The sequence below is a fragment of the Sminthopsis crassicaudata genome, chromosome 3 (assembly GCF_048593235.1).
Source record: "Sminthopsis crassicaudata isolate SCR6 chromosome 3, ASM4859323v1, whole genome shotgun sequence".
Lineage (NCBI taxonomy): Eukaryota > Metazoa > Chordata > Mammalia > Dasyuromorphia > Dasyuridae > Sminthopsis > Sminthopsis crassicaudata.
The window spans coordinates 206,980,140-207,007,803 of record NC_133619.1 but is presented as its reverse complement, the minus strand read 5'-3'; the positions used below and the strand labels follow the sequence as shown (position 1 = coordinate 207,007,803).

General features: G+C 32.1%; 1 protein-coding gene across 7 annotated transcripts in view; it reads left to right on the top strand.

Annotated features, from left to right (window-relative positions):
* The window catches only part of CRYBG3 (crystallin beta-gamma domain containing 3), a 140,435-nt gene that overhangs the window by 81,375 nt on the left and 31,396 nt on the right, over positions 1-27,664 (top strand). For 2 of the 7 annotated variants that reach the window (XR_012487919.1, XM_074299832.1), the window contains exons 8-17: positions 5,528-5,664; positions 7,401-7,515; positions 10,192-10,269; positions 10,788-10,823; positions 14,770-14,903; positions 16,375-16,501; positions 18,696-18,838; positions 18,938-19,064; positions 20,133-20,165; positions 26,134-26,243. Coding sequence is in view for 3 of the 7 variants with exons in the window: in XM_074299832.1 (XP_074155933.1) it covers positions 5,528-5,664; positions 7,401-7,515; positions 10,192-10,269; positions 10,788-10,823; positions 14,770-14,903; positions 16,375-16,501; positions 18,696-18,838; positions 18,938-19,064; positions 20,133-20,165; positions 26,134-26,243 (1,040 nt within the window). In the remaining 4 variants the exon portion in view is untranslated. The remainder of the gene's footprint in view (positions 1-5,527; positions 5,665-7,400; positions 7,516-10,191; positions 10,270-10,787; positions 10,824-14,769; positions 14,904-16,374; positions 16,502-18,695; positions 18,839-18,937; positions 19,065-20,132; positions 20,166-26,133; positions 26,244-27,664) is intronic. The other 5 variants (XR_012487920.1, XM_074299834.1, XR_012487922.1 and 2 more) reach the window with 3 other exon arrangements.

The window sequence follows — 27,664 nt, the reverse complement described above, 5'->3', positions numbered from 1 at the left end:
ATGAGCATTACCAAAAAACACAGAAGAGATCTAGCCAAGGAGTTCATAGGCTAATGGTGGGCAATATGCAAAACTATATATAAGTAAGCTATGTAAAGAATAAAGTAGAGATCGAATGAAAGGCAGAAGAGTTAGTGGAGAATTTTCTGGAAGTAAGCTTTTAGGTGAGATTAGAAGAAGACAGGAGACAGAGATGAGGAAGAAAATTCCAAACATGATTCCAAACGCTTGGAATCAGGAGATGGATTGTCACTGCAAGAAATATAAGGAAGCAATTGACAATCTAGGATAACAGCAGGCCTTTGTTAGAGCCCAAGCTTAAGGTGCTGGGGACTAGAGCATCACCAGAGAAGAGCAGCATGGGAGAGGGAATTATATACAAGAGATGTTACAGGATTTGACAGCTTATTGCATATGTGGGACAAGAAAGTGAATTGTCAAGGATGACTTCTGTGGTTTGAGGAGGATGAGAGGATGGTGGTACCTTAGGTAGTAATAGTGAACTTAAGAAGAGGATAAAAGTAATGGGATCAATTTTGGACATGTTGAATTTATATTGACTTTGAAATTTCTAGTAGGAACTTGGAGATGCCATACTAGAGGTCAGCAGAGAGGAAGTATATTTGAATCTATAAGAGCAGTAAAAGTATAGAAGAGTGGCAAAATGCATTATTCTAGGACTGGTTAGCAGTGTTTTTAATTCTGGCTTTGTTTTTAAAATTTGATAACTGGGGACAGCTAGGTGGCGCAGTGGATAGGGCCCCAGATCTGAAGTTAGGAGGACCTAAGTTCAAATATGGCCCTAGACACTTAACACTTTCTAGCTGTGTGACCCTAGGCAAATCACTTGACCTCAATTGCCTCAGTTAAAAAAAAATAACTGTAGACAGCTATTTCATGATAGTTCCAGTGCATAATTTTATCAACAGCCTGAGTTGTGTATGACATGATTGGGAATAATTTCTAAAGTATCACTTGAATAAGATTCCAAAGCTAAGAACAATGGACCAGACCTAAGTAAGGTGAAATGTATTAGAGATAAATATAAAAGTTCTTTGTTGTTACTCAGTTGTTTCAGATTTCTTCATGTTCCCATTTGGGGTTTTCTTGGCAAAGATACTGTATTGATTTGCCATTTCTTTCCACAGCTTATTTCATAGATGAATAACCTGAGGCACACAACCTAACACAAGTTAAGTGACTTGCCCAGGGTTATACAGCTAGTGAGTGTCTGAGATCCGATTTGAACTCAGGAAGACGAAGCTTTCCAGGATGAGCACTCTATATCCAGGGTGTCTTCTAGCCATCCTGTAAAATTTTCCATTTGTGTTAAGGAAAAAAAATACAGGTGAAGAGGAAGCATGGGGAAAAGTTTGAAAAAGATCTGAAGATTTTAATGAGCTATAAATTTAATATTATTTATCAGGTTGACATGGCAACCAAAAAAGCTAGTTCTATCCTTCATATTTAGTAATGTGGTGCCAAAAGAGCATAAATTTAGAATTGAAAAGGCCCTTAAAGGCATTGACATCCACCTCTTCATTTTACATATAAGGAAACTAATTGACTTACACAGTTAGTGTATGTCTGAGGCAGGATTTGAATTGCTGTCTTCTCAGTCCCAAATCCAGTACTCCATTTGCTATCCCACATTCCAAAAAAGGAGCTGAAAACCCTTAGAGTACAGAACTTGCATTCTTTGTTAATTCAACTGCATCTGAAATATTGTAGTAAATTTTAAGAAGGGGACAAATAGAAGAGGACTGTAGATGTTGCCACATAAGGATAATTTGAATAATTAATTATCTTCATGTTTATCTGAAGAGGTGCCATGGGGGAAAAAGCTAAAAACTTGGAATCTGATGTAAGGAAAACTTATTATTAACACTAGGGACTATCAGTATAGTCTGTATGTGTGTGAGATTATGGGCTTCCTCCCTATTTAAAGGAGACTTTTCCAGCAGACTTTATCTGTCCACTTGTGGACCTCCAGGTTAGGGATGGATTGGCCTGTTTGGTTTCCAATCTCATTTAAGAACCCGAAATTTTGTGATTAAGTAACACAGTGATCTTGTTTCATAGAATTCTGTCTTGTTTGGGATACTTCTATTTTTATGTTGAATTAGCACTATCTATACTGGTATAGTAAAAACAAAAAAAGAAAAAATCCATTGTTCATAAGGCAATTGTGGTAGTGTTGAGGGCGGTAGCCCCTTTGGTATTCTTTGTTTGATCTCCAACTGCATTTGGGACTTGGACTTTGATCTGGTCAAACTAGTTTGGGCTATCTGAGCTGGTTGGGATTTTACAGCCCCCATTCTAATCTTCTCAGATAGACCAAATGGCATCAGGAAATTCCTTTTTGGGAAGAGACTTCTGTCTGTCCCCAAAAGATAACAAGAGAGTCCTTATCTTATTTACATCACTGCATAAAAGAGAGAACTCAAAAATCTTCTCTTTGCAAATGGCCTTGTACCATGCAGCCATTTTGCCCACCGGCTCTCCGGTGTTTCCATTCTAATCAATAAAGACTATGTTTCCATACAGCATTAAGTAGCAAATTCCTTTGCTGCCGAACCCGCCATTGGTTACTTTGGGGAAGGAAGGAGAGAGAGAAAGGAACTGACCCATCTCGGTTTAGACCACAATTTACTCATCAATTTACTCCTCATCAGTAGGAAGGTATAAGGATGCATCAATGCAAGTTCACCACCACTGCTGGAAAAAAGTCAGAGGATCTTTTCCATGATGAGTTAATGTAATAGACTTGGCACTACCTTTCAAGATTGCTGAGATGGTCAAATAAGATAATATTTATAAAAATCATTTAAGAGTGCCTTGACATATAGTAAACACTATATAAATGCTTATTCCCTTCCCCTAATAGTAGAAACTTAAAAGGGGGAGGGGGGAAAGTTCCTTTGTATTGCCCACTCTCTGTAAATAGAGCTACATAAATATGGAACAAAGGAATCTTTATTCAGTGGTCAAGTGAGATTAAAAAAAAAATAAATAGATTAAACTTTTAGAAAAACTGGCTAAGAGCAAATTTGATATTAGATAACTATTTTTATGGATTCTAATCCAATTTAACCTTGACAGCCTCTTCTTTTTGCTCTATACTGTTTGGCTTTATACAGTGCGGATGACCCACCCTACCACCCTTTCTTCCATCCCCCCCTCAACCAAAGAACATTGATATAATATAATATAATATAATATAATATAATATAATATAATATAATATAATATAATATAATATAATATAATATAATATAATATAATATAATATAATATAATATAATATAATATAATATAATATAATATAATAGTTATAGTATAGTATAGTATAGTATAGTATAGTATAGTATAGTATAGTATAGTATAGTATAGTATAGTACAAAGGAAACTTAATTGTGAGAGGCCTTCAGTTATAAGATCAGTTACTGTACCACAGACCTCTGGGGACATATTAATGTAGCTGTGTTTTCAATAATATTATTAGCTCTCTATTGTGATATGAATAACTAACAAAAGAAGCTTATATGACAACATGTAGATCTATAGAATATTTTCGGTTATTGTATGAATTGAACTAGATTAGAGCTTTCCAAGGGAAGGAAATATAAATAACTCTTTATAATTTAAAGAATACCTTTGCGATTGGGCTTTGTTAATATGTTGTCATTTAAAAAACAGCTTGGGAGGGGAGTGAAAATTTAACTTGGATTTCTCTTCATGTCCACAGGATCATAGGATCATAGATTTTTGATCTGGAAGGGACATTAGAAGCCATTGAGAAATTATTTTCTAGAGATTGTGATTAAAAAAAAAAAAAAAACATGTGGGAGAAACATGAGGAACTTCAGGGAACTGTGATCTCTGAAGTGAAACTCAAAAACTTATTACTTACTTTTCAGTAAGTGTCATTATAAAACTTATTCCTATCAGCTGTTTTTGAAACTTTGTAGATCAGAATTATGCTGCTAAATGATTAGTTATATAATCATTTAATCTACATTTATTGAATAAATTATCTGTTTCCAGTTCTTTGCTGGTTATTTTATATAATAGCAAATTTGACATAGTCCTGTTAAGGACTTAAATATATTATAATCAGTTAGACAAGTCTAACACAAAGGAAATAGAAGAAAATAATACATAATTAAATGTCACATGATATGAGGAGAAGGAAAAAGTACTGTAAAAGATGAAAGAAATGAAAAAGATTACTTTGAACTGGGAAAGTAGTGGAGTGGTGGTGCAAGATCTCTATCATGGAGGAGAATCATACATATACACATACATACCTATATGCATAGTTACACAAACACATGTGTTTGCAAGTACTTATAATGAATAAATGTTTGGAGATCCAAATGAATATAATAGTGATTCTGAAATTTTTTGATCTCAGACTCTCTACTCTAAAAAAATTATTGAGGATCTTTCCCAAGAACTTTTTATGTGGGTTTTATCTATTAATCAGAAATGAAAACATCATATATTATTATTAAAACACTTTTAATCATTTAGATATCCTGAAAAGTTCTCAGACAACACTTTGAAAATTTTGTATTGAGGAAACCAAAAGGAGTTCAATGGTTGGGAAGGAAATTGGAAAGTAAGACTGGATGGTTAGGTTGTGCATGGAGAGCCTTGATAACAGAGAAATTTATTTTTCACACGATAGATGATAGGAAGCTCTTATTGGGAATTCTTGAGCAGAGAAATGTCAGATGGAAACTATTCTTTGAAGTTTAAATTTGTGGTATGTTAGATGCATTTGAATGGGGAGGAGGAGTCAAAGGTTGAGACTTCTCCAAGAATCTAAAGATGAGATACTGAGAATAGTAATAGTAGGAATGGAAAGAGTGATGGCTATACAATTGTAGTTTGAAAGTTTAAGAAACCAAAGAAAAATTACTGAATGTAATAAGATATAAAATAGAATAAAATATTTTGGGGAATAAAAATGCAGTTTTAGGAGAACAAACCCATGTGAATTTTGAATTGTAAATAAAATAGCTCTTTCTAAAAGTCTTGCATTTACAGAATTAAAATGAATAAATAATTCAAGTAAATGAAGGTACTATTCCAAAGCTATGGTCCCTCCCAAATAAAGTAATATACATTCAAGCAAATTTGCTTTTTCCTTAATTATAATTTAAACTTTTTGGAGCTTTCTGAATTATAAGTATACTAACATACAATTGATTCCATGAGATTAACTTATTCATCTTATACTACTACTGCTTAGGAAAACCAGTCACCTAAAAGTAGTTGGTATTTAAATAATTCATTGACTGCATATTCCAGAATTTTACCAAAATTCATATTGAATTTTGTTAAGCTCCATTTTATAAAATAACTTATGAACATGTGATTATTATACAAGATGACAATTGATACTGAAAAGATATGTGTATGTAACATACATATATACATACACATATACACAGTTACTTTGCTTCTAGGGTTTGATGGTATACATAACTTTCATAAATCAATTCTTTTTTCCCCTCAGGATTGTAGAGTTCCAGAAATAGAGCTTTGTCCACAATCTGATACAGCATGTTGCCCTGTCTATTTACAAAGAGCAGTTGCCAATTTAGAAGAACTTAATTTACCCAAATCAGTGTCATTTGCTGTGAAGGCAGGAGTGTAAGTATTTATGTACTTTCATAATGGTGACTTTGGGAATAGGAGATAGATAAAAAGCCATCTTTAAGTCAGCCCTGAAGTTACACATATTTGTCTGCAACATAGCCAATTATTTTTATCTGCTTTTCTGGCTAGTTAGGTGAGTCTCTTTCAACAAATAAATTTAAGACTTTATGTAACTTTGTTCACTGTTTTGGTATTTATCACACATAATTATAGAAATCCAATTTATAGGACATAGTCTTTTTAATAGTAATGGTGATGGAGGTGGTGGTGGTAATATTAATAATAATTATTAATAATAATAATAGTATTTACTCACCTTTATATAGCGTTTTAAAATTTACAAAGTATATTCTTCACAATGCAATTTCAAAATTTTTCCATTTTACTAATGAGGAAATAGAATCTTAAAGAGATGAAATGTTTGTTTCTAGCCACATAGCTATTAAGTGGCAAATGCAAGACAAAGCCTAGAAGTTTTCCCAATAAATACAGGAATAAAGCAACAAATGCACCTTTTCCTCACTGCTATTTGAAATAGAAAATAGAAATTAAGTTTAACAAGGCAAGAGATCAGGGAAGGATGTATAGTTTTCCTGGATGTTAAATTTAAGTGTATTGGAAGTTAGTTAAAATAGATTCAGTAACTTTCAGTATTAATTTGTCATCTTAGAAGTCTTCAGGGGAATATCTTTTAGGGCTTTGTCCTTTGTTTACTGCTATTTATCAGTGATTCAGATAAAAGCATCTATTGAATTCATTGATCACACAACACAAGAAGTAGAAAATAGCTAACACGATGCAGTTGAAAAAAATAAGCTGAATCTAATCAGATGAAATTTGAGAAGGATAAATGTAAAATTATATCTGCATTTTTAAAAATTCAGTTTCAGAAGTGCAAAATGAGAAAGGTGTAGATAGCCAAATTCATTTGAAAAGACCTTGGGTTTTAATGAACCTTAGATCTGGAATGGTATAAAAGTGAGATATGGATGGAAGTCCAAAAAAAGGATGAAGACAGAGGAAAGAGGGAAACAAATATCTGTCTTAAAATATTTGATAGGCTGCCTAAGAAAGAGTAAGCTGAGATGTTAAAATAAAATAAATGAAATCAGTTTCATGTAGAGCATCTTATAGAGGAAGTAATTTTTTGTGAAAGAGTTGAACCTAGATAACATGTTTGGTGTATTATAACTCTTAGAGCCTGTGATTTTGATATGTTTTTAAAACATAATTTTATATTTAACATATATAATTAAATTATATGTAATATGTTAGATTATATTTAATATTTTGTTTATGTAATAGTATACATTTATGTGTATGAATTTTTAAAAGCTGTTATCTTTCCAAACACATTATAATTATATTATTTAGTTACACTCCTTTTGCCCCTAGGTTATAGGTTCTTAATAGATCCTTATTTTAATTGATTGATAACCATCAATCTAAGGGATTAGAATTAAAAACTTTTGAGATATAAACACTAATACTAAAATTTTAATAATTGGTTTTTGTGAGGTGTTTTAAACTTGGTCCAACACACTTCTAAATTAATTTATACTGTAAATGTATTATTTTATAGAATTGGGGGGAACCTTGAAATAATAAAATTCATTTGGAGGAAGAAGTGGTCAAAAATATCAGTGGAATCAATGAAAAAAATATGAAGGGGGCCTAGTAGTATCAGATCTTTAGATATCACAACTAAGTGTTTGTGCCTTCTCTTTTAGTTGGCTTGCCTACCCAGATGCTAATTTTAAAGGACAAGTGACAGTTCTGGAAGAAGGTCATGGACTTTTTGAGATTTCAGCATCTGAAATGAAATCACTGCATCCACTTCAAATGGTGAGCAGATTTCAAATAATAATACATTTTCCCAAAGAGAATTTATGCTTTTTCCTCATCCCAATTAATCAATAGTTTATATTTTTCTATAGTTTCAATACTAAATAAGAACAGTATATAAATGGCTAGAACATTAATATTAGAATTTTGTATGTTTACATCCCCATTCAATGAACATATTATATGATAGTGTATTTTATTATTTTACCTGAAAGATAGTAACTATCTAAATTAAGCCCCTTAATTAATTAATTTACTCAGTGCCATACCAATCACACTATCAGAGGACTACTGTATAGAGTAAGAAAAAAAAATAATGAAATTTATCTGGAAGCACAAAAGGTCAAGAATATCAAAGGAATCAGTTTTCCAGAATATGAAGAAAGGAAGCCTAATAGTATCAGAACTCAAAACTATACTACAACACTGATCATCAAAATACTGTTTGTTGAGAGAACTGTATAAATATGCATACGTATATTGTATTTAAGATATACTTTTAACATGTGTAACATGTATGAGACTGCCTGCCATCTAGGGGAGGAAGTAGAGAGAAGGAGGGGAAAAGTTGGAAAGAAGTAATTTCAAGGGTCAATGTTATAAAATTACCCTTGTATATATGTTCTGTCAATAAAAAGCTATAACAAAAAAAAATAGTGGGTTTTTTTGGTACTTGATAAAATGATTGATAGAGTGGTTGATCACAATCTAGTGATTGATAAAGATCTTATCTATTGGGGCAAGAAGTAATTCAAGATAAGCTTAAAATATATACATTCTTCAGACAAAAACAAATTATTAGAGTATGTAAGAAATTACCTATGCCAGGTCTCTATTTAGGAGAAGAATTCATGATCAAGCAAGAGAGGTTCACAAGAAATAAATAATTTTAATTACATAAAACTAAAAAGTTTTTGCACAAAATTAATCAGTGCTGCTAAAATTAAACTAAAAATTTCAGTGAGTTTTCTCTAATAAAAATCTCATTTCTAAACTGGAGAATTGAGTCACATTTATAAGAAGAAAATCCATTCCCCAGTTGTTAAAAGATCAAATAATATTAACAGGTAATTTTTAGAAATCAAATCTATTAATAGTCAAAAATGTTCTCACTAATAATTTAAAAATGCAAGTTAAAACAATTCTGAGGCACTACCTCATAACTATTAGATTGGCTAAGATGACAAAACTGACATGCATTGTTGGTAGAACTGTGAACTAATCCCATCATTTTGGAAAACAATTTGGAATTGTATCCAAAAATTTATATAAAACTGCCTATGGGGGGGAAGGTATGTGGCTTAGTGGTTAGAGCACCAGCTCTGAAGTCAGGAAGGAGGACCTTAATTAAAATCTAGCCTCAGACATTTAACACCTCCTAGCCATGTGACCCTGGACAAGTCACAACTCCAATTGCCTCAGCAAAAAAAAAAAAAAAAATTGCCCATATCTTCACTCAGCAAAAAGATCAAAGAAAAAGTGCCTGGCACATAGTAGCTGCTTAATAATTGTCTGATTGATTGATTTAAAGAGGAAAAGGACACATATAAAATACCAAAGTAACTCTTTTTGTAGAGGTAAAATATTGGAAACTGAAGGGATTGTCTAAAGAAGGTATGTGATAGAATAACATAAGAAGTGAAAGGAATAGTTTCAGAAAAACCTGGGAAGACTTACATGAACTCATGAAAAATAAAGCAGAACCAGGAGAACATTATAAACAATAACAACAATATTGTAATGATGATCATTTGTGAGAGACTTAGTAACTGATCTACACAGTGACCCACTATACTTCAACAATACATCTAATAGTAGTAGGATTGCTCGGTCAAAGAGTATGCAGTTGTATAGCCCTTTGAGCATAGTTCCAAATTGCCCTATAGATTGATTGAATAAGTATATCACTTCACCAATAGATCATTGGTTTCTTAATTTTCCCTAGCATCTTATCATTTTCCTATTATTATCAAATCTGATAGATATGGGGGTGGTAGCTCAGTTGTTTAATTTTCTTTTCTCTAATCAATAGTGATTTAGAGAATTTTCCTAGCTTTGATTACTTTGTTTAAAAACTGTCTGTCTATATTTTTTGGCCATTTACCAATTGGGGAATCATTCTTTCTATAAATTTGACTCATTCCTCTATATATATTTGAAAATTGAGACCTTTCTCATAGAAATTTGCCTAAAAGACTATTTTATGGAGAAGTCACAGAAGACAAACATTACCATGGAGTATAGAAGAAATGATAAAAGAACATTTTCAAAGTGTCTTTGAAGAATTTTGGAATTGATTGTGAGATATGAGAGTAAAGAGTGTCCACATCAAAGAAGGTATTGTGTTCTATGAGCAAAGCAGAAATGATAGCTCAAAAGAAATTGTGAGGTGAACAATTTAGAGCCATTTCCACTTCAAATATTCACATGAACTATTTTGCCTGAAAAATGATAGAACTTTTTGAGCCAATGTTGGTCTGATCAGCCACAGCTGGACACGTTGTATTTGACCCAATATAGTGTTATCATTTTGGTCCTTTTGGAGAATGAAGGACAACAACTAATTCAACTTATTTTTTAGTTTCATTTGTCTGACTCTTTGTGAACTCATTTGGGTTTTTTTGGGCAAATATCCAGGAATGTTTTACCATTTCCCTTTTCCAACTCATCTTATAGATGAAGAAACTTAGGCAAATAGGGATAAGTAGCTTGCCTACGATCACACAATACGAGGTCAGATTTGAACTTGAGAAGGTAAGTTTTTCTGATTGCAAATCCAGTTCTCTTTATCCACTGTGCCACCTAGCTATAGCTTTTCATGATTGATAAAATCTATCTTTTAGTATCTTTCTTGACTCCTGTCTTTACATTTGAATTTCTGCTCAGCTGTAGTCTTTCCATCAAGATTTCTTAAAAAGTGTTTTGTTTCATTATATCAGTTTTTTTCCTACATAGAATTACATTATTTTCCCAGATAGGTTATTCTTAATTATAAAATGATCTTTATTGGTTTTGAAATACTGTATTGTAACCCCTCTTCTCTTTGATGGCTAGAGCTGCCAAGATTTATATGAGCCTTTAATTGCAAGTAAAATTCAACATAAATGTTTGAGGGATGTTAACTTCTAGCTCAATTTATAATTAAATCTACAAGTCGTCTTTATCAATTTCAGATTGTCATACAAGTTATGAATCAGATAATTTCTTCATATAAATTTATGTTATAGATATGCATGTATATATTTAATTTTAAATTATCTTTTAATCCTTAGGGTGGATTGAAAGTGGAAATGCCTATGAATTTAAGAGTAAGTATTGTGTATTCTATGACTTGACTTTTCTCTGGTTCCCTATTTTCTACAAAGTGCCTTCCCTTCTAAGGCTATCTTTCTTCTATTCTGCATAAATCCTGTTATGTACAGATTTAGGCATATATTATCTCCCTCATTAGAACGTAAGCTCCTTTGGGTCATAGACTGCTTTTTTCTTTGTATCCACAATGCCTGGTAAATAAAATGTCCTTGTTAAACTCGGAATTGATTTTTTTCACCAGAGCAGTGTATTTATTACTCTGCTGCTTTTAATATATCCCAAAATGGCATTAATATTCTAGGTTGTTATACAGACGGTGAAGTTATATAGTGGATAGAGTGCTGGACCTGAAGTAGGGAAGATCACTTCAGTTTCAGATACCTACAAGCTGTGTGATCATGGGCAAATCACTTCACCATGGAGAAGACAGCATCTGCCTCCCAGGGATGTGATGAGAATAAAACAAGACAGTTTTTAAAGCACTTTGTAAATCTCAAAACACTATACAAATATTAGCAATATTATTTTGTCACATTTTTGGTTCATATTCACAAACTGAGATTGATAGGATAATGGACAGCTAAGAAGACATGACCTGCAACTAATTAGAACCATGGTTCTGGAGTTTGAGAAGAGTTGAGACTTAGTAGTTATCCTTACAGAAATTATAGTTGTGTCTATGACAAGTAGATTAACTCTTTTAAGAAATCCAGAATGGAAAATGAAGATCAGAGGACTGAGGACAAGATCACATTTCTAAAATAGAATGAGACATGGAAATGAGAGGAGTAACTGAAGAATTTGGAAGAGAAATAAGACCTAAATAAAATGGTATAAAATAAAAATTATAGCTTAAGGAGGAAATACCTATTGTTGTTCTAAGATAAAAAAAGAAGCAAGTTGTTGAAAGTTTGAGATACGATTTTGTTTTAGGTATAATTTTTGTTAGGATGAATTAATTACATATAAAAGCAATTTCAAGGTAAAGGAGAAGAAAGACTTTGCATCTAATATTTTGATATATTTCTTACAATTGGTTTACTTTATAATCCCCCTAGGCATGATCCTTAGGCTTCAGCAGACACCCATAAAAGTCTACATTTCATAAAAGATTAAGAACCCCTGCCTTAGATACTTAGCTTTTAAACCTGGAGTCATTTTTGACTGATTTTTTTTCTCCTTGTAGCACCTTTATTTCCCCCTCATCTACTCTATCAAATCCCGCTCAGTCCACCTACAAATATTTATTTTATCCATTTCCTTCCTTTCCCTACAGCAACTATTGACTCTTATCATCTTATATCTAGACTTTTCTGCATCTAGACTATTCAACTCCTTTCTAGCCTGAACTTTACTAGAAGAGTTTTTCTAAAACACAGCTTTGATTGTTATCACATCATCCTCTCTACCTTACTCCAGTTACAAACCTTAAATGAGTGACTTCCAATATTTTCCATAAAATGAAATCCAAGTTTCTTAGCTTATATTTAAAGCTACTGTCATCTAACCCCAACCTCTTTTCCTAATACCATTCCTCCTATTTCTTTTCTATGCATATCTTAAACTAATAAACTAGATATTAAACTAACATCTGGTGCTTAAATATACCTTCATTTCCTTGCATTTGTCTTACCCTTCCCACCCTTAGGTTTCTATTTATTAATATTCTACTTATTCACCAAGACTTCATGGAGTCTTTCCTGTTTGCCTTTATCAGTCCTTGTCAAAAATGATTTCTTCTTTTCTTTAAAATTCCATTCTCACATACTGCCTTATATTAGTTATTTGTATACATGTTAACTCTTTTCTTGGATTGTTAACTTTTTTCCTAGGAATATGCCTTCAATCTATATCCTAATATATGCACATTCTATAATCTGGATTCATAATTGCTGAAGAAGTGATTTAATGGTCTTCAGGAGGCACTTATTCTTTTTTACAGTAACTTTTTCATTGATCCTATCACTCTGACTGTGGACACAGCTTTTCCCTTAATTATCTTGGAGTAGGAGACTAATATATCTAATTCTCCTGACTGAAGTGTAGAAAATTATCTCAACCAGTAGGTTTTCACACCACTCAGCACTATGAATGTGGGGAAACTGTTCTCATCACTTGTTGAGTTCTGTAGGACAATAAATATGTGAAACAGCAGAAACTGTTTTCTGAAACTGACCATAGTCTGTTCTGTTTTTCTTATTCTGATGTTCAACTCTTAAATAAATGCCTAAATTAAATTTAACAAATATTTATTTACTACTTATGGTAAGCAGGGTTCTCAGCTAGTTGCTAAAGTATCAAGAAAAAATGACTTAGGCTTTGCCCTTAGAAAGGGAAGCTACATCCTAATGCTGAAAGCAGGACATGCACAGGTCAATATCACATAAGTCAGATCAACAAACATTTATTAAATGCTTGCTATGTGCTTAGGCACCATGCTATGTAAAAGGTAGGGAATGGAGGGAAGTTTTAATGAATGAGAGAGCCATGATTGCAAGGAGTAGCCATACAGGAAGGCTTTGAAGAGAAGGTGACTCTAGTTAAATCTCAGAGGAAGATAAGAAATTTGAAAGGCAAAAATAGTTTCTTCTGCTTTAGGGATAGGGAGTTGTGCTAAAGCATGAGGTATAAGATGATTGCTATTAAACTAATTTGGAATGAATACAGAAAATGATAAGGAATAATATGAAAATAAGATGGGTAGGTGCATTGTTACCAGATTGTGAGGGTCTTAAGTGCCATGAAAAAAATGTACTTTTCTAAACAACAGGGAGCCATTCGAAGATTTTTGAACAGTGCAATGATATGATTAAGACTGCTTTTAGAAGTCTTTTTGAGGCAGCTGCATGAGGAAAGAGAGACTAAAGAAGAAAGACTTGAAGCCAGGAGAGCAATTAAGATGTTATTAAAGTAATGTAGACAAATAGTAATATTATTATGTGGTGATACTCTAGTAGAATTTGACTGATAGGATGGGGGAGGGAAGGACTGGAAGAAAAAGAGTAAAGTCAAAGATGTCTCTGAAGTTTATGAACCTAGGTAATCAGGAAGATCCTCCACAAAAATTAGGGAAGTTCATAGGAAAGGTAAAAAATATAGTACTTAATTTTGCATAAATTGAATTGCTGAAATGATTAGTATATTCATGTATAGATAGGTTGTAGTGGATGATTTGGAATTGGATAAAAGAGAAGAAAGGATTAGATTATAAATTTCCCCTTTTATTTTTGTGAGTTTTTTTTTTTAATTTTAAGATGATACAAAATTTCACATAATTACTCTCCTCTGAGTAGTATAGTAAAAAGGACACTGGAATTGGAAGGAACCAGAGTTCAAATCCTGCTTTGGTTACTTAGTTATTAAGTTATTAACAACCACTAGCAAGTCCCTGGATTTCTTTAACCCTCATTTTATTCATTACTTAAACACAAATAAAATAAGGCTTTTAAGCACTTATTAGGGGAAATTATTCAAAATATACAAAAATGAAACCAATTTTGTTCTCAGTGAAACTTAGTTTTCTACATCTGTAAAATGGGGTTGATACCTGGAGTCCCTAATTGGGTTATTAAAGTGTTTTGCAAACCTTAAAGCATTACAGAAATATAAGCCATTGCTAGTTCCAGTAAAATTCAGCATATGGTACACTGTCTTTTCTAAGTTTCATCCAAATACTCTTCTCTTCTAAAGTTCTTCACTTACAAAGTAGTGATAGGGTAGTGCTTTCCCCCCAATACATTGTTAGAGCATTGCAATATGTAAATGTAATGAAATGTTAGCTGTTTGATATAGCTGTGCCTTTATGATGGTGAATTTGACTTTTAAAATTCTTTATCTTATGGTGTTTATTATCTTTATCTTGTTTCCTTTGATTTAATGTCTCTTTAAATTTAGTAAATGTATGCCATTCTGCACATTAAATATCTCTCATTCTTGTTGAAGGTGATTATATATGATAAAACACATTTCCTTGGACAGGCCAAGGAGTTTAATGAACATGTAGATTCTGTCCCAGAGCTTTTCAGAAATGAAGAGAATTTCTTTGGAATTGCATCAATTCGTGTCATTGGTGGAGTGTGAGTAGTGAATTTACAGTATTAATTGTTTGTGATTTTTCATGTGTTTATTTTATATATATTCTCATATGTGTATATACTGCACAGGTCACCTTCCTTTATATAGAATTTAAATTTATTGAGAATAGGAGATTGTTTCATGTTTTATTTTGTATTCTCAGTGCTTAGCACAGGATGTATTGGTTGATTGAATGTAGCTTTTTTTTTTTTTTAATGAAATTTCCTTTCAAATTGTAATGACTTTGCAAAATTTGTTTTCACTAAATTTTTGCACTAAATTAAAAAAAAATCCCATGAAAATATTATTCCGGTTGTTATTCATGTATTATTTGCTAATTAAATACAATAAAAAGACATTTAATAACATATTAATGAAACCCTCTATTAAATTCAAGAGATAATTTTACTTAACTATTTTCTATGTTGCTTACTGTTTTAATTTTTATTGGCTATTTAATTTACTTGGAATTAGGTACTAATTTTGCTTCCTTCCAGTTTCTTGTCATCTTCAATAGTGATGCCAATGTTTTACCAGGAAATATCTTAGAGCCTTACATTTTTTTTAAGACATATATGATATTTTCTGGTAAAATGTATTGGTATCACTCTTAGCTGTAAAAGGCTGAAACTCTGAGTAGGTCCACTTGGACAACCAAGAACTTAAGGCTAATTACTTATTGGACAATACACTATTAGAATATGCTTGGAAAATGGCCCTTCCCACTATTCTGTGCTGGCTCAATCGTTTGGTGTATACAGAGAATTGTAGGCGGGACTAAAGGGTAGAGTAAGACTAGCCAGAGTCACTTTTGGTGGGAGAGGAAGAGGAGGAAGATCGTGGAGATCCTGTATCCAACCCATTCCCTTCTACCCCTAAAGACCAAGGACTTTTGCTTATCCTGACTCCGGCTGATTCTAAGGTATCCAGGGTGCTAACTCAGTCCTCACAATTAGTGATGACAAGACTGCAACTAATAACTACTTTCTGCAAAGCAACTCAAACTTTCCTAGTTATTTTACTTGTTCCTTCCCAAATAGCAGCTTATCTTGACATTAAGTAGTTCCTTTTGATTATCTTTGGACAGTTGATCTACTATAAAAAAACTTAAGCTTGAACCTGTGGGTATAAGTGACTAAAAGTAGGAATGACCTTCCAGGATTTAGCTTAGTAGTTGCCTTTTTTCCTTGTTTGTTTTGTTTTGTATTTTTTTCATAACAGGATCCCCATTTGTTTCGAAACATGATGGTGTCAGATCACATTTCAAAAAGAGATAGTTGTGTTGTGTGCCTACAATTCCTTATTAAGGAAAAACTTCATGGCCTGAGGATTATTGTTTTTAAGCTGAAAGAAAGCTAGTATTGATTTGTAGGTTTAGATTTGTAATAATTAGGGTTTTTTTATTGTATCTTTTATTACCCTCAGTGACTCCAGCTTTTTTAACTGTGGAATTTGTGTTATATGCATGTCTAGGTGGGTTGCCTATGAAAAAGAACATTTTAAAGGCCAACAGTTTCTGCTTGAAGAGGGAGAATATGAAGACATTAGCACCTGGGAGACATTGAATAGCACTATATTGTCTTTCCGGTACTTACAAGCAGTAAGTTTTCATTGTTTTTCTTTGTTTTCCTATTAATCTTATTGTTAATCTTTGAAAATCAAGTCATAATTTTATATACATTAGAAAATTATAAAATTTTATTGATATCTGAGTATCATGAGAGTGAAATGCCAGTATATTATTTGCCATATTGTCATGATATATTTTGGAACATATATTTTACATCTTAACAAATTGTGAGTATATTGGCATTGATTTCTCAGGATGCTCAGAGAGACAGATCTTATCTACCTAAAGGTTATGAGTTCACATTAATTTATCTTAAAAATACATCATAACCAGGGCAGCTAGGTAGCACAGTGGATAGAGCGCCAGCCTTGAAGTCAGGAGGACTTGAGTACAAATCTGGTTTCAGACACTTTAATACTTACTACTTATGTGACCCTGGACACCTCAGCAAATAAATAAATAAGTAAATAAAAACTTTTTGATTTGTAAATTCCTAAGCATATACCTGGGAACAACTAATTAAAGCAGACTTCAAGGTAGCTATAGAACCTGCTTCTGTTAGCTACCCTTCAGTGTTTTATCTCTTTCTTAATTTGGGAAATTCCAGACTATGCAGAAATGTAGACAGATAATGGAAGCTCTGTATGTGTGTGTATTCTTATACATTTCAGTATAGACTAGAAACTACTTGTATCTGAAAGAAATATACTGATAAATACAATTTAGAAAAGTGTATCAGTTTTTCTTGGTGGTAGTTCTTCATCTCTTAATTGAGGACAAACTTCATTTTTGATGGATGTTCTGTAGATTTTCGTTGTTACACCAAGTCCAATTTTCTGGTTTGGGGTTTGTTTGTTTTTTTAGATGTCTTCTATATATATTTTTTCTAATATATTATTACTCCTAAGGGAGGATAAATGTCCTTTTGAAGGAAAGTGAAAAAATGAGTATATATGCATGCGTACACACAGATCTATTTTATTAATGTACCAATAACCTTGACAAAAGGAAAATAAAAGTCCAGTTCGAGCTCTTCTTTACATGAAGCTGTGTTAATTAATGCTGGTTCTTGATGATCACTTTTCTCTGTTTACTAACTTTCTAATAATAAGTTCTATATTTTCCCTGGGAATTAAAGCTCACTGGCCTATAGAGTACATTCTCTCTCTCTCTCTCTCTTTTTTTTTTTAAATTGGGACTCATAATTTTTTTTTTACTCCTAAAGTACTTTTGCTGCTCTTTATCATCTTTTAAGCATCACTAACATCCTTCACAACATCATGAATCTGAAAAAAACTATTGGATGTACATGGGGGAAAAGTAGAGATAGAGAATGAAAATATCAGTACTGTAGTTGAGGAATAGAGGACGATTTGCCTTTAAATAAAGCTGTTGCCCTTATTATTGCTTGCTCAGCTATATTGTTTGATTTTCAGATATTTTATTTGTATTTAAATTTGTAATTGTTCAAAAAGAAAAATTCTTAACTTTGAAGTCTTTAAATTCCTACTTCAATGTCTAGGGTGCATGAAAAAAAGATAAATATTTGTAAAAAAATCATAGCAGATTTTCTGGAGAACTAATAATTGAGCAAAAAATATTCATAGCTAATGAGATAGAAATGAAGCATTTGGTTTTTATATTTTTATTTCTACTTTTTTTGGTACACAAGAAATAATTTTTGAGCCCCTCTCTTTAGAAGCTAAATTAAAATATTAAATTTATGCCCAAAACTGCTAGAAATTTTAATGTAAAAATACTGTTAATTAAATAGAAAATCTTGCCCTACCATTTTTCTTATTTCTCACCTGAAGCATGCATACACATATACAAATATATACACATCTAGTTCCAATCATACCTATATAAAAATCCTTTCATCTAACCTTGCCTTGATGAACTCTAGAAAGTTTACTTGTTTAACTTTAGGAAGCTCTATTTGTGAGAAATTTTTCCTTACTAAAATACTATAATTAAAATAGAAAATTTATCATGTGTTGGTTATAATTGTTATTTTTTGAATATTAAAAACTGGAGGTGATTTGTATTATTCAAAGGGCAACGTGGTAATAGGAATAAACAGAAATAAAATAGGTTTGCGGGAGAGGTCATCCTCTATATGAAATCTCCTGTACATATCTTTTATAAGTTACAAAAAGTTAATCAAAAATGCACTTGTCTATAAAACATCTTAGTTATGTTCCCCTATTTTTTTTCCTTTTAGAATTTCATAGAATCTTCAATCACACTATTTGAGTCTGATATAGAAAACTCAAAGTATGTTACAATTATTAATCGAGATGTTCCTGATTTGGAAGAAGTTGGGTTTGGTAATGAAACAAGATCAATTCATGTTAAAAGTGGAGTGTAAGTTTTACGCAAAGTATTTTTTTATTATCAAAATTAGATGTTACCTACTTGATGAATTTCCTAACTTTGTTTTTTTTTTTTTTTTTTCTTTGTTAGTTGGGTTGGCTACCAACAACGATTCTTCTGTGGAGAACAGTATATACTAGAGAAAGGGAAATATAAGAGCTTTTTTGACTGGGGAGGATCCAACAACCAAATCATGTCAATAAGGCCTGTTAGACTGGTGAGTTAATTTTTTAATATTACCAATTGAATGCATGCAACTAGACTTATCAGTTAAATTATAAATACTTCAACAATAAATATAAAGGTCTCTCTGATTAGTTTTGTTAGCCATTCCGTTGGAGTTGACCACAATGAGGTTATATAATGAAACTACAGACATCTCTAAAATGTGGCACAGATAACTTGTTAAATGTTACTTACATGTAAATTCAAGTCAGGCTGCAGAGAATTGACCAGTTGGCAGGGGCCATTCAGGAATATAGGGAGAGAAGAGGATCCTTCAGGGTTCTTAACCTGATGTTAATAAATTTGTTTTTCAAATATTATGATAGTTGTATTTCAGCTTTATTGGTTTTACTATGTAATCATATGTATTTTGTTTTATGCATTTTAAAACATTGTTCTGAAGAGTCCATTGGCTTCTCCAAACTACAGAGGAATCTGTAGGATAAGGGTTAGGAACCCCCACCATACCTCTGAAAAGGACAATAGTCTCCCTGTAGATGTAGACAGTACAGTCACTTGCCATAAGAATCATTGAGTTCTGCAGGGCAAAGCAAGGATTCCTGGCTTTTTTGTGTATCATAGACTCCTTTGGCAGAGTAGTGAAACCCAAGGACTCCACCTCAGAATGTTTTTAAATCACAAAATAAAAAATACAGGATTAAAAAGGAATAATATTGAAATGCAGTTTGCAGAATATTTTTTTAAGTTCATGATTGACTGGTTAAGAACCCCTGGTGTAAAATGGGCCTGAAGTATAACTTAGAAAGTTTCTGTTAGCAGTGTTACCCAGAAAGTGACTAAAATAAAGTAAAACAGTAGAATCTTTATCAGCAATATAAGGCATCGATAGATCTATGGGTGACTTAATTCTTCTCCATTTCTACCCATGTATCTTTCCCTTGCTCTTTGAACTTTTTGTATTTTGGTCCCAGTGGTTCATAAAATGAGCCACAAAAATAGTGTAATCATTTTGGTTTTATTTTTTTTAGGTATTGTATTTCAAAAAGACAAGAATATATATGCATAATTTTTAAAATAATTAAAAAAACATTTTTTACAGGAACCTCTTGGGATAAATGAATCTTCATATTTGGTATGTTAAAAGAAACATCATTTCTATTGAATACTTTTAAAGTGCTTTGTTGTAAATCTTTCCACCTTTCTGATAAGATCCCCTATTTTGATGTTTCCTATCTAGTGACAAGATGGCTTATAATACATTTGGTACATTGTAATGTAAACATTTTTTTCAATGGCTGTATTTACTGGATTACTCACAATTCCTTTTGTCTTTTCTCCAACAATGTTAGTAAATTTGGGTCCCTGCCACTATTTTTTTCCCATTCCCATCCTTTGCTTTGGGTCACTTTTTTATTCATACTATTTTTTTAGTGAAATTTCCTTGTTTAATTTGTTAAATATAAAATTGTTTCTGAAACCACATTTCTTCTTAAAATAATATTGTAATTTCCATCTTTTTTATCTCTCAATGTCAAAAATAAATAAGAATAATGTCATTATTCAGAAACACTACATTAAAATCATGATGACATGAAATAATGTATAAAAATGAGGTTTTGTTATATTTTACTTAAAAGTTTCCAGGAATTTATCTTATACTCGTATTCATTTGGTGCTTCAATAAGTAAGTCTCCTTTGATTTTGTCCAGTATTGCTCCTTGTCACATCAAATTCTTCTCAGTGATGAATGATATGTGGTTACAGTATAATTTCCCCACTACATATTGTTCTCAGTATACTTAGCATATGGTTTTAGTTTTTAGGTTTTTAGGTACATTTGTACAAAGATTCTACTTTTATAAACTCACTTTTAAGTGTGTAACTTTCTGTGTCATTTTAGTGTCTATCTCATTTTCTTTTCTTTTTCCATATTGATTTGTAAATAGTAAACTGTAGAGTATGGGCTAGCTCTCTGGGGGGTTTCAGGGTCAGCCGGAGTCAGGAGAAATTAAAGTCCTTGGTCTTTAGGGGGAGATGTTAAGGAGGCAGGCAAACTGCCACAAGGCATGCCAAAAATCTCTCCTGGATTCTGGAATCCAGAGTCACCAGCCTCTCTCCTTGTCCTGCCACCAAGTGACTCTACTCTCCCTCTCCCTCTCCCCTATAATCCTTGCCTCCCAAACATTCAACAAGCACCAGTGATGAGCAGAGCCTTTTATCCAAATATGTGCTTTATCTATAATATATATTGTCTCACATCAAATAGGTAATTAGCCTTAAGTGCTCAGTTGTCTGATTCAAGCATACCTTTTTGGAGTTTCAGCCCTCTACAATAAACTACAAAGAATGTGTTGTTGGAAGTGTTTTAAAAGTTAAACAACTAAGTGGAACTGGTCAAGGAGATAATTAGTTTCACTTGTAAAAGTTCTCTTTTTGGGGTTGGAGATGCTTTCCATTTCATTGTGACAAATTCAATATGGGTGCTGTTCTTTTAAAAAAAATTATATGATAGTAGAAAAGAGAATATAAGACAATAGTGCGGGGGAGTGAGAAGAGCCAAAGGAGAGGTTTCCTTCCTTTGACACTTTTAAAGAATAAAATAAAAACAAGGAAAAATCCATGTCAAACCTAGCATTTCTACAATAGGGGTCTTTTAGCAAAAGTTTGTAAATTCTTTTTATTTCTTAGACGTAATTCTGATAACAGCCTACCTTGAAATAAAAGAAAAAACCAATGACATTGGTCACATATTATAGTGTATGAAATATTCAGCATATTACAATAAATGAGTTTGAACTTAAAGCATTTTTAAAATGTATATTATAATTATTTCATATATTTATCTTGGTTTGCATCTATTATGTCTTCTATAGTTTTTCTGCATTCTTCATGTTTTTGTTTAATCATAGTGCTATTCTATTTATTGAGCACAATTTTCAACTATTCTGTAATCATTAGGCATCCACTTTGTTTCCACTTTTTTTTTACTACCACAAAAAAATGCTACAATAAATACCTTGAAATCTTTTTGGTCTTGAAGAGTGATAGAGGGATAGTTGCGGCAAAAGGCTGGCTCTTTAAACTACTCGAATTATTTTCAAATAATCGAATATTGATTTGTCCTGGGGATTTAATTATATATGGAAAAGTACATGCTTTTTATAATATATTTCTCAATTCTGCTGTTTGATATTTCCATTTCAAAATCTTTTTTGTCCTAATTTTTAAAAAGTTAACTCAGACTTAATTGTGAAACTTTTATCTTCTAAACATCACTATGTTATTCTATCAAATACTTTTTTCCTCCAATACTTCTTTATTGTATTTTTTGTAGCCCAAACTATATATTTCTAAATATTTTCTCATACTTATTGAAGTAGTGTGAATGAATTAAAAGCTGAACAGAATTTAGAATGATCTAGCTCTAAAGATTTCCTGGGAGAAAATAGAATAAAAATGAAATCAATTAAAAAAAATTTGTTGTGGACCTACTACCTACTATGCACAAAGGAATTCTACTAAGCATTATTAAAAACAAGAACAAAAGTCACTGAAACTTCTCTCTAGTGCTAGTTCTTTTTCCTGAGATCAAACAGTAAATCTCATCCCTCTGCAGTGTAATGACCATTCAAATTGTGTGAATATATACAGACATATACATGCATACATGTAAAATTTACATATAATACAATTATATATTATTCATATTATAGACATAAACATTTCTATAGTATATAGAATATAATATACATATATATGGAGGAATGCATTAATAGTGAAGTCTTCCCATTCTCCACTGATAAAAAAGATAGGAATAGGAAGGTGTATAAGAAAGAAATATATAGTGTCAGTACCTATTTTAAAATATTCCAAACTAATTGTTAGACAAATGCAATTAAATTACCTTATTACTTTTAGCTGACAAAAACAGAAAATTCCAAAAAGCATTGGAGGTTGAGCAAAAAGAGGCTGTATTAGTACAGGTACAAATTGATCTAGCCACTCTGTAAAATAGTATGGAAAAAATGACCTAAAAGCTATTAAATTGGACATGCCCTTTGACCCAGAAATAGCAGTATGAGGGCTATATCCCCAAAAACGGTAACTAAGGAAGAGGAAAAGGATTCAAATGTACTTTTTTTGTTTGTTAAAGAATTGGAAATTATAAGGAAGAACTTGCCAATTGGGGAATGCCTGAGAAAATTACAGTGTATAGAATGTAATAGAAAATCATTGTGCTGTTAAAAAAAATGATGAATGGAATCATTTCTGAGAAATTCAATTATCATTTTCAGTTTTTCATTCATAACCAGTACTTGATAACCATATTTGAGATTTTTCTTGGCAAAGATACTGAAGTGGTTTGCCATTTCCTTTTCCAACTCATGTTACAGATGAGGAAACAGATAAACTGACTTGGCCAGAGTCACAGAGCTAATAAGGGTCTGAGGCCAGATTTGAACTCGGGAAAAATTGCTGCCCTCAATAACAAATGTGCTGCTAAAACAGGATGGAGCAGATGACTTCAGAGAAACTTAGGAAGACATCTTAAGCTCATACTAAATGTTGCACTAAAGTTACCAGAAGCAAGAGAATGTTTTGTACAGTAACAACATTATAATAATAATCCAAATAAAAAAAAATCAGTGCAATGGCTTATCTTAATTCAAGGGAACCTTAAGATGAAACAAGTTTATCACTCTTAATGAAACTTTAAAATTCTGCATTCCTGAAGCTTGAATTCCTCTATTTTTCCTTCAAAGCCGGTATCCTTTACTAATATCTCTAGTTTGATTTATAACACAAGCATCTTAATATTTACTCCAAAAAAATGAAACTTGGAGGGAGGGTTTTTTTATTTACTAAAACATATGTTTAATTTCTCAGTCTATTGAATCTTTCTTGGGGACATTTTCTTTTGGTTATCTTGTTTGAAACTTGGAGGTTTTTATGAGTCCTCCTCTCTTATTAATTGATATGTCCTGTTAATTCTATTTTCATAGTATTAGAGATAGAGTGGTGTAAGGGAAAAGACATAGGATTTGAAGTCAGAGGGATCCATCAGGGACCAGAGCCTGGTTCTGTTTTTTTTCTACCAAAATTTTCTGGACCTTGGTTTCATTCACAATAAAAAGAACTAAGGTTCCTTGTAACTCTGAATCTGTGATCCTTGATGTATCACAGTGAAAAAGTGACTTCTTAGAACCTTAGTTTCTTAATGATAACTTTTAAGATTTGCAAAGAACTTTACACATTTCTCATTTAATCCTCAAGGCAAATCTGTAAGATAGATACTATTATTATCTCCATTTTATAGAAGAGGAAGGCAGACTGGTTAGTGACTTGCTCATAGGCATACACCTAATATTTGAGATGGGATTCTTCCTTTCTGGACTCCACATTTAGTACTCTAATCCATTGTGCCAACTACTTATCTGTGGATGCTATATATGTTAAATAGCCATGATAATAGTGTATTATAAGGTTTTAAGCCCCTTAAATGTGAGTTATATATCAAGTCTCTGTCATTTCTATTATAATATATAAATATTATATAAATATTAAAATTTCTTTAATAAAATCTACAGAAACATTTTATTTAAACTCCTATGAAGTTCCCTATTTCTCTCAAAGGCACTTTTATTCTAATCAATATGGTTCAGAAATTTAGCATTATCCTCAATGTCTCATTCTCTCTTAATATATATCTCATAACTTTCCAAATCTGGTTAATTCTAACCCAATGCTCTATCTTATGTAAATAACTTTGCCTCTAATCTACTACCCTATTTCAGGCTCTTACCTGGATAAGTGTAATAACCTTATAATTACTGACTCAAGTTTCTTCCTTCTCTTTTCTTTCTACCTTCTACATGATAATGTGATGATTGAAGCATGGGTCTTCTCATATTACTTCTCTATTTAATAAATTCCATTGGTGCCCCATTATGTTTAGGATCAAATATAAACTCTTCTCTTTGGCATTTAAACCCTTTTATTACCAGACAAAAATGTTTTTCCAAACTTCATTTTCCATATGTTACTTCTCTTTTATACACTGCTTAACTTAGTCAGAATGGCCTTTTTTTTATATCTCATAATCTTTTTCCTACTTGGCCAACCCCTATTCCTGTGACCTTCCTCATCTTTCATAGAATTTCTTGGTCCTTTTAAAACAATTGTTCTTGGCTCCAGTTGCTACTGTCGTCCTTTTCAAAATTATTTATTTTATATACTCAGAATGATGTAAAAGTGCGGGGAGAGTGTTTTTGTTTTCTCAGAGCCTCGCACATGATAGATACTTATTATTTTCTTCTGTATTCCCCTATTTTATTAATTGTGGATATAAAGTTAGAGAAAAAAGCAGTACTGATTGATTTTTTTGGGGGGAAGGGGGAAGGATCAAAGAATTTCCTCTTTTCCTTTAGGTAGATGTGGTACCACCATAGGAAATGAAGCTGAACTTGTAGAATTCATAAGCAGTGTTTTCATGAAAGAGAAATTCTAAATTATTTCAGAAGATGGATTTGTTTCCAGATTTATTTCTTTGTGGCTAGAACTCTTTATGGGAAGGTGAAAAAATGATAAATGAATAGTCATATTCTCACAAGCATGAGGGATGATAATTATAATAATAATATCATAGCTACTCTTCATATAGCACTCTTAAGTTTTGCAAAAGACTTTACAAATATTATCTCATTTGATCCTCACGACAACAATGAAAAGTAGGAGCTGTTATCCTCATTTTACAGAATAGGATGCTCAAGCAGGCAGAAATCCAGTGACTTGCTCAGGGTCACATAGTTATATCAGTAAGTGTCTGAGGCTGGATTTGAAATCAGATCTTCTTAATTTCAGATCCAGTGATAAAGTTTTTTTTTCAGATTGTATCTGTGAAGGGACACCCCTCCAATATTATTATCCAAAAATGTACTGTATGATGAATATTCTCCTGTCTGTTTTTATTGAAAGATGTATTGAAATAGTTACTGATCTTTGTATTTTATATGCATAAAGAAGATGGACTTTGTTTTGGCTTTTAGAGATGCAGATGCTTTTTTCCCCCTATTTTTAGTTGTGATTTTATTTTCTTATAGCTCAAAGCATATGATCAACCAAATTTCCAAGGAAATTGCATAGATTTCACAGACTATATTTCTGATGTGACAGACTTCACACCACATTCATTTAAGGTTCTTCGGGGATGGTGAGTATTTTTTTGTGTAAATATTATTATTTATTTTTAAAATATATATTTAATGCTCTTGTATACATAAAATTTCCCATTTATATTATTTGGAACCTGTGATTTCAATAGTGTGTGGGAAAACCTTATAGACAAATTATCAAGAAATTCAATGAGACTGTTTAGTGATTTTTCTTACATTTATGCATAAAAAAGTGCTGGAAGCTAATGGACAATAAAAAAAGATAGCTGCCAAAGATACTTTCAGTGTGTGAGGATCTGTGTCTAAAGGGAGGAAAAGCAGAGGATGCACTGAGGGGGGAAAAAAACAATCCTGGCAGCTCAAAAAAAGTCAGCTCAGAAACACAGATCCTGGATAAGAGAAAACAGGGTTGCTCATCCTATCCCATAGTGCATTGATAGCAGGGAGAGCTGCAACCTAGCATCAATTTCCAGTTCAAGAATTAAAGATAGGGGGCAGCTAGGTGGCACAGTGGATAGAGCACCAGCCCTGAATTCAGGAGGACCCAAGTTCAAATCTGGTCTCAGACACTTAACACTTCCTAGCTGTGTGACCCTGGGCAAGTCACTTAACCCCAGCCTCAGAAAAAGAAAAAAAGAAAAAAAAACGAATTAAAGATAGGGAAATGAGTAACTTTGAAAAAGTGTAATCAATATAATAAATTATTTACTGTTTGGTGATTGAGTGAATAACTCATAACTGCAAGCAAAGGCTGAAAAGAAACAAAGAATGAATTTTCCACAAGGACTATATGAAGGTTAAGAAAAAAGGAAGCAAGAGTTTTTAAAAACTGGAGGAAAGCATTGGAAATAAAAGTATACAGCATTCCAAAAGAAAAGGAGAATGACTTATAAATAATGATAAATTACTCTGGAAAGTTGGTATCTTTCAGAGATAAGGTGGGATGCAGAATGAATTTTTAATGGAAAAGAGATTTCCAAGTATTTTCTGGTGCAAAAGGACAGAGAAACCTTGAAATACAGCAAACATAAGATAAAAGATAAAGATAAAAAAACATTATCAGAAAGATAAATTTGAGCATTTAGAAGGAGTTCTAAGATGATATTATATTACCATTTCAATAGAAAAATAACATCTCTAATAAAAAATAAGTATCCCTTCAGAATATTACTGTTTTGAGAAGATATTGAGGCAGTTAGATAAGAAAATTAGAGGTGGATTGATTTCTTTTTGAAGAGGGGTAAGAAAAGGGAAGGTGAAGAGAATACATTGGTGTAAGGACGAAGAAAGAGGAGAAAACTTGATACTTCTCAAAACTTGGGTCTATGAGAGGAAGAGTTACAGAAGAAGGAGTAAGGGCATCAGATGAACCTCATTTCTTATCTGAAATGAACAAAAGGAGGTTTGAGCACACACAGAGAAAGATTAGTAAAGAAACACATAAAACCCAACAGGCAGG